General features: G+C 53.9%; 4 protein-coding genes across 4 annotated transcripts; 1 reads left to right on the top strand and 3 right to left on the bottom strand.

The window, feature by feature from the left end:
* Window positions 1-418: 418 nt before the first annotated feature.
* On the bottom strand, window positions 419-3,871 carry VPS34 (phosphatidylinositol 3-kinase VPS34; the record flags this gene model as incomplete). The annotated part of the gene is made up of 9 exons (XM_076676584.1): window positions 419-553; window positions 656-900; window positions 1,002-1,091; window positions 1,169-1,796; window positions 1,876-2,277; window positions 2,349-2,636; window positions 2,710-2,997; window positions 3,074-3,154; window positions 3,227-3,871. 9 exons carry the CDS (start codon window positions 3,869-3,871, stop codon window positions 419-421), a joined length of 2,802 nt encoding a protein of 933 aa, XP_076536565.1.
* A 106-nt stretch (window positions 3,872-3,977) lies between these two features.
* On the top strand, window positions 3,978-5,290 carry JCM15063_000465 (CCDC174 family protein; the record flags this gene model as incomplete). Its single annotated transcript, XM_076676583.1, has 5 exons — window positions 3,978-4,048; window positions 4,116-4,355; window positions 4,424-4,598; window positions 4,663-4,850; window positions 4,915-5,290. 5 exons carry the CDS (start codon window positions 3,978-3,980, stop codon window positions 5,288-5,290), a joined length of 1,050 nt encoding a protein of 349 aa, XP_076536564.1.
* A 70-nt stretch (window positions 5,291-5,360) lies between these two features.
* JCM15063_000464 (MoaD/ThiS family protein) lies at window positions 5,361-5,710 on the bottom strand (the record flags this gene model as incomplete). The annotated part of the gene is made up of 2 exons (XM_076676582.1): window positions 5,361-5,639; window positions 5,702-5,710. 2 exons carry the CDS (start codon window positions 5,708-5,710, stop codon window positions 5,361-5,363), a joined length of 288 nt encoding a protein of 95 aa, XP_076536563.1.
* A 270-nt stretch (window positions 5,711-5,980) lies between these two features.
* On the bottom strand, window positions 5,981-6,828 carry MET14 (adenylyl-sulfate kinase; the record flags this gene model as incomplete). The annotated part of the gene is made up of 4 exons (XM_076676581.1): window positions 5,981-6,111; window positions 6,191-6,395; window positions 6,480-6,640; window positions 6,717-6,828. 4 exons carry the CDS (start codon window positions 6,826-6,828, stop codon window positions 5,981-5,983), a joined length of 609 nt encoding a protein of 202 aa, XP_076536562.1.
* Between the last annotated feature and the right edge of the window lie 457 nt (window positions 6,829-7,285).

The raw sequence follows: 7,285 nt of genomic DNA, 5'->3' as shown, positions 1-7,285 counted from the left end.
AATTTCATCATCACGATACCCCTCTCTTTCGACTTTAACGTTTTCTTCTTTTTTATCAACATATAAATTCCGTCTCTTTTTCGCTCTTTCCCCCCCCCCCCCTCTTTTTCATTCTCGGTTACATCTTTTTCTTTTGAACCTGACTTTCTATTCCTTCTGTAGTGTTCAGTCTTTCCTCCCATAACTTTGATACCCATATTGCCTTGGTCATTTCGAATTTTTTTCTGTTCTCTCAACGGTTGTATTCGAGCGGGTTCATTGGGGTTAGAGACAAATACACACAGAGAGGGAGCTAGATCAACAACATGGAACACAGATGAAAGGTATACCAACAGAAGGAGGAGAGGATTGTTGGAGCACGACGGATGGTCGACTGTGTAGATGGACAAGGGAGGGTTTCTTGGAATTCGGTGTTCTCTTAAGCTCGCCAGTACTGAGCGATCGAATGAACCTTGTCGAGGACGGAAGTAAAGTACGAAGTGTCGTTCAACAAGGCTTCGAACGTTTTGATCGCTTGTTCTTCCGACAAGTTCAACAAGAACTTGTCTTGTACCTGTATCACGAGGGGGAGAGAGAAGAGTTTCTTTCTTTTGTCAGTCTCCCAACCTCGCATACTCTTTGTTTCAGGACGATCGAGAGAGAAGCGTGACATCACCTTCATGACGGCTTTGTCAGGTTCGAATTTGATGTCGGGAATGTTGGCATCCACCATGAGTGCGACGAGGTTGATCAACAAGTTTGAATTTTTGCGCAGGGTCGTGAACGCCGTGTAACACAACGATTTGAATCGAGCATAGTGAGGAGAGTGGACCCCACCCATCGCATCTACCATTTCTTTGCACACCTTGACCGCCGGAGGAAACGGTTTCGGATCTCTGCCGAGAATGTATCCGAAATCGACTGGGGACCGACAAAATACGAAGACAATGCGTGTCAGAGCGGAATATGTTTCGCAACTCGGACAGAACTGCAGAAGAAAGAAAACAAAGCAAATTGCTGACCATGGAAGAAGTGACCGTCCGGTGTTAGGAGCAAGTTGTCCAAGTGTCGATCTCCGACTCCCAACAGGTATGTCACGACGCAGTATCCAGCTGTTTGGGTCAGGCATTCCCGTTCAGCTGATCTTGCCCTGACCGCACGAAAAGACAAGGTTGAATCGAGAGCTCACCACAACTCCTGATATAAGTGTCGAGCACTTCCGGAACTACTCCAAATGTGCCGACACTTCCGGGATCGGGGTAGCCTCTGCGCATGTATCCCAGAAGGCCTGCCGCACCGTATTCGTTGACAATGTCCTGCAGCGTCCGACTCTCGACGAATTGTACCATCCCGTCGAGTTGCCCCGTCGCCAACACTCGGTAGGGCATCAGTTTCAAGTCGAGGTTCTCGTTGCGCAACAGTCGATCCATTAGCGTGAAGAGCTGAATCACGAGTTGGTCTTGACGCAGGTCGTCTCCGTTTTTGAAGATGACCGTGTAGGTTGAATCGAGATCGAGAAGGGTCGGGGTCAACAGGTGCAGTTTGAGCGGGAACAGGTTCGATTTGAACACGGACGATTGCTCGGGATCGACCCCCGAGATGGTGAACGTCGCATCGAGGGGCAAAGGGATCGGAGCCGACAAATTCCCGAGTGAAGAGGAAGAAGTCGAAGCGAGCGCATGCCGAAGTTTCTCAATCTTTTTGGGTCGAGCATCTTTCGAGAGGCGTAGGGTAGATGCGAGCGACGTGATGCGCGCGACGTAGTCCGACTGCCTTTGAAGTGCGTCGAGTCGATCCGGTTCGCCTTCTATCTGCAACTGTGAGGAGCAAGACAAAAATGGACGTATCAATCACTCTGATCGGCTCCGATGAGAGTGTGAGAAAAGGCGGGTCAACCTCTTTCATCCTCGCTTCAAACTTTCTGGCGACTTGGTCAAACATTTTGGCGCTGCTTGGTCTGCTTTTGTCTTCACGCTCGACCCGGATATACCACCAGAAGTGGTTCCCCAGCACTGGGTTCCTCGCGCTGCGTTCGATCAGGAACGCCTCGAGAGTCGAGTCTGTTGGAAGAGCTGGAGCGCCGGCTTGCGACGAGCTCGCGACGGAATCGGACCCCGCCGCGGAACGAGTTGAACGGCCGTGATGGCGAGAATGCGAATGTGCTGAAGGCTGTCGCATAGTCGAATTCGATGGAGAAGTGGTGGTCGAATGGCTCGAGACAGTGAGGTTCGAGCTCGTTGCGGTAGCAGGTTCGAATTTGAGCGCTTGGACCAATTGCAACAGATACAGCATCAATTCCTGTACATGATTTCGCCGGCCAAAGGATCAGTCTTAGGTCGATTTATCGGAGGGAAGAGGTGTCTGCTGACATCGTCATCGGCTCGTTCGAGCTGCTTGACCGCATAACTTCTAACGCGTTCGTGCCTGAATCCCTCGACGGGTCCGAGCAGTTCGAGCGCATCGTCAATCTCGATTTCGGTCCACATGGGCAGCAGAACCTCGACTGCTTGGAGAGCTTCTCCCGGGTCTGACCACACGACCGCCTTGAGGAATTTTGTGAGTGCGCGCTTGTCTCGGGTGAGATAGAATCGGAATTTCCACAAAAGGTCGCGCTGAGGGGTCGAGAGTTCTGCCGTGGGCGGATAACGCAGGATGTCCTGTTGAGCCCGGATAATGTCAGCGCGCTAGACTTGGGACGACAAGAGATTCTCTCGATAAGCAGCTGTTTACATTCAATTCGTCTCGGATTTTGGCGTTCGGTTTCAGCTCGCGATCTAGAGGCCCATTCCGGTGGTCTCGGACGAGCCGCCTGTGCTTCGCTTCGACCGGATTCTTGCGTACGATGTCAGGATCGACGATCGAGAATAAGGAGTTCGATTCGCTGCTGTACGAAACTGCTGCATGAGGATTCAGATTTGAAGGAGTCGACGTGCCACTAGAGAGCGAGTAGTAAGGCGTCGTGGTTGGCCCCACGGTCGAGGTGTGCGTAAGAGATGACAGGACGGGCAGCGGGTATTCCTGCAACGGAAGAAGGTGCCGAGCTCAGTACACCAGTGAACAATGACCGAACTGACACGACCCGATGAGAACTGACAGGTTCGCTGAAGACGACAGGAAAATCGAATTTGGGCAGATCGATATACAAGAACAGGTTGTCGGATTTTTCAGACTCTGCCTAATCGGCAACGCGAGAGAGTAAGTCTTCCCTGTCATTCTCGTGGAAAAGCGCCCGACGAGTCCGGCGCACCTTGTGGATCTTTTCGATTTGCCTGAACGCGAGCTTGTCTAGCCAATCGAGGCGTTCGAGGTCGCCACGTTCCTGCTTCTTGACGAGTTTCTCGAGCCGGCCCATCTCGTCGCGAAACCCAATCTTGCTCGGCGTGTGTGACTCGCTCGTGCCGTCCGCCTTGGTGTGTTTCCAGAGATACACGCGTTGCTGCCCGCGTTTGAGGGTCGATTTCGTGCCAAACAGTCTCAGGGCAGAGCCGCCGACACATTCGCGCTTGAATCCAGGCCCGGCAATGTCGTACACGGTGATGGCGAGTTGTGCCGATACGGGCAGATCCCTGATCTTGATTGGAAGCGAGAACGACTCGTTCCACTGGATGGCATTGCGCGCCTTGAAGGGCTTGTACGCCGAATAGACTCGAGGTACGAGCAGAGCGTTGTCGGCCCACAGCTCAATCTCGACGCGCAGCTCGGGTGCCGTCTGCTGCTGGTGACCGTGATGTCTCAGCTCGGGGTGGTCGAGCAGGTCGACGAGTGAGCGTTGGGCGAGGTGGCCTTCGAACGACGAGAGCTTGAACGACAGGTGCAGGTCGAGGTCCGAATGCCGGACATAGGTCAACTCCGAGTCGTAGCTGTTTGGGTCCGATCGAGCAATCGCATTCATGATCCGAGGCGGACCCCAGAACAGGCGAGAGGGAGAGAGATCAAGACATGTGGAGCTGCTGCCTCTCTCGCTTCCCGTGCTCTCCGTCTCCTCGAATGTGGCAAGCATGCCGCCTTCCAAGTCTTCGAAACTCGCCATCAGCTCGTCGTCCTTCCTGGACCTGAAAGCGACCATCTCGTACGCGCGCGCTCGCTGATGCTCTCACGTCTTTGCTTCTGCCTCACTGAATCTCGCCTCACAACAGCGCGCACGAGTCGGACTTCAAGAAGTCGCGCACTTCCGTCGTCCAAGGCGGCAACAGCGCAACATCGTCGAGCAAGTCGTCCAAGTTGAGCCAGTGGTCGAAGCAGAACAAAGGTCTCTCGTCGAGAGCTGCCAAGGACCAAGTACTGTACGAGGACGATGTCGGGGACAATGGTCAAGGCAATCCAGAGAAGATCAAACAACGCTTGGAGCAGAAAGCAAAGATCTACGACAAGATCAGGTATTCTTTCTCCATTCTGTCAGGCGACCGCTCACGCATCGGCCTTCTGACGACGTCCACGACTGTAGACGCGGCAAGTCAGGAGGATTGAACGAGGCCCAGATCGACAGTCTCCTAGTTGACTTTGACCGCGAGCCAGACGCGAGCGAAGAGAGCGCTTCTGACTCCGATCAACCCGTCGATGAGAGCCTGACCGTTCCCGAACGACCCAAGCGAGCACGATCAGTCACACCAGACGCAGGAGTGAGACATTCAATCTATCCCACGAGCCATCTTGACATATTCGAGACTGACCCGTCGTTCCAAGCCTCATTCGAGTTCGGATCCTCTCGTCGAATTCACCGACGAGTTTGGGAGGACTCGAATGATCCCCAGATCGGAGGTACCTCGGGGTGCGCCATTCAACTCGCTCGATTCGAACACGTACGTTCCGGTCGAAGAGGAGTCGACACAGCAGCGCACCGGCGTCTTTCAACCCGGAGAAGGGCCACAAGCGTGAGCAGGACCTCTTCTCATTTTCCGTTTCGCGGATGACGAACTTTGCCGGACGATTGTCCAGATCCAACGTGATTTATGGTGATCAGACCACCTTTCCGGTGTACGCACCGGACCCAGCGATTCTTGCTCAGCGCGCTGCCACGTTGGCCGCTGCCCAGAACGCACCCCTCGTCGACCATTACGACAGTACGAAGGAGACCACGAGGCAGCGAGGTGCTGGGTTCTATCAGTTCAGTGGGACCGAGGACGAGCGACGACAACAGATGGAGAGCCTCGAGCTTGAACGGCAGGAGACGGAACGCAAACGCGCCGAGCGACAACTCGAAGGAGATCGTGTGCGTCAACAGCGCAAACTCGAACTCGAAGAGCGCAAGAGACTGGTCGAAGACAAACGTCGCGAACTCGAGGACAAACGCAAACGTAGAAAGGCTGCTTAACCTTGGTTTCTTCTCTCTAGATGGGACCCGCTGCTGTTGTTGTAATAGTACAGAGCTTTTTTTTTTCCCGCTAGCCTCCACTGACGGGAGGGATCGCGCATACTGTTTGGCCATTGCGCAAGACGTGGTCTCGTTCCTGTTCAACCTCGACCATCTCCTCGTCGACGCTCCACATGCTGCGTTCGAGCGCGCGTTCAAATTCCAAGTTCCCACGATGCACTTGCCGCACGAGGTGTATCCGCAAGTCGTACAGGGTGCACGAGCGTGAGGGAAGTTGAATGATTTCGGTATCGGGTTCGCCAACGAGCGACGTGCGGATCGATGCAAAGTACAGCATGGTGATAGATGGCTGTCGCACCAGACTGGTCAGTTTTGAGCTGCTTGGATGCAAAGGAGTGTCGGTGACGGCACCTGATCCATGTCGTGCGGTCGGCGTTTGAGAGTATCCCAGAAAGCGGAACACAAATATTCACTGATAACAACCGCGGAGCCGATGACGTGGCGATATCGTTCCCGTTTTTCAAACTCTTTCAGAGCGATCCCGTCCTCGTGCTCAGAAAGCATGAGGTTCGGGCCACTTCGGACAGCTTCGCGCTTGCTGTGTCGCTTGGCAGAGGTCAGGCAAGATCTCTCTCGTGGATTCCTGTCCGGGATGGGTTACGCTTCTATATACTCGGGGATATTCTAGATCTAGATAAAGTTGTGCTTCTCGAGGTATTCGACAATGATTTGGACTCCGGCAGGAATATCAACCTCGTTAGTTTTGATGTGAAGTTCCGGGTTTTGAGGAGCTTCGTAAGGTGCCGAGATACCGGTGAAATCTGATCGCATACAAGGTCAGGTCAGTGTCCGGTCTGCTTCGAAATGCGAGATGGGAAAATTCGAGGGTTGCAGACGAACCTTTGATGACACCGGCACGAGCCTTTTTGTAGAGTCCTTTCGGGTCACGCTTCTCGACTTCCTCGAGCGGTGCATCGACAAACACTTCGATGAACGGGATTTTTGACTCCTCGTGAATCGAGCGAGCGAGTTGTCGGTCCGCAAGGTAAGGCGAGATGAAAGCAGTGAGAGTCGTCGTGCAGCTCGAAGCGACCAGTTTTGCAACCTATCGAGCCAGGCCATCTTGGGTGTCAGCACCCGTGTCGTGTATGATGGCAGACCGGTGAAAGTAGAGGAGCGATCAACTGACTTCACCAACTCGACGGATGTTCTCTTCGCGGTCTTTCGGCGAGAAGCCCAAGTCCTTGTTCAACCCGAATCGGACGTTGTCTCCGTCCAATCGGAAGGCCCTCTTGCCCTTTTGCAGCAACTCCAATTCGAGGGCGCACGCGAGGGTCGACTTGCCCGATGCTAGACAGGACCCGAAAACCAAGCTTGTCAGCGCACGAGGAGCATCAGTGGGCAGGAAAAGAGTCGAATCGCTCACCCGAGAGTCCAGTGAACCAGACGGTAACTCCTTGTTGTCCCGCGAGTTGCGAGCGCTGCTCTTGCGAGACACCTTCGTGCCAGACGATGTTGGTAGCGACGGGAACAGACATGCTAGCGTGTGGAATAAGTGGGGTCAGCCTGGAAACAAGCGTTCGGGTGATGTCATCTTAGCGCTGAGGCAGGCGAAGCAGTGCTGGTTCTCATGCGAGAGAGCGACTACTGGCGAGAGTTCGCGAGACGAGGTCCGAACAGGATTACAATCGGTACCAAGGTGCCGAGGCGCAGATACTGCCCCGGGAGCACAACGGACGTATCCAAGTAATTCAGGAGAGCTGACGTACGTGTCAGGTGGAGTAAGCGAGTTTGAGGTGGAAAAGGGAGAGAGAGGAAAGACAGGGTTGAGTGAGCGTATGCGATCACGACTTCGCGAAATGTTTCTCGGCAACACGGCTTCGACAAATCGTGTCGATATTCGTTCCGATCCAATCTGAGCAATTCTGTCACAGCTCACGATATGTCCCAGGGTATCTGGGCTGATCCGGATAATTATGATAGTCGGTTCAAAAA

This window comes from Sporobolomyces koalae (genome assembly GCF_050403365.1).
Source record: "Sporobolomyces koalae JCM15063 DNA, S_koalae_JCM15063T_v1_ctg4, whole genome shotgun sequence".
Taxonomy (NCBI): domain Eukaryota; kingdom Fungi; phylum Basidiomycota; class Microbotryomycetes; order Sporidiobolales; family Sporidiobolaceae; genus Sporobolomyces; species Sporobolomyces koalae.
The sequence above is the reverse complement of the archived record's forward strand: the minus strand, read 5'-3'. Positions and strand labels throughout refer to the sequence as shown.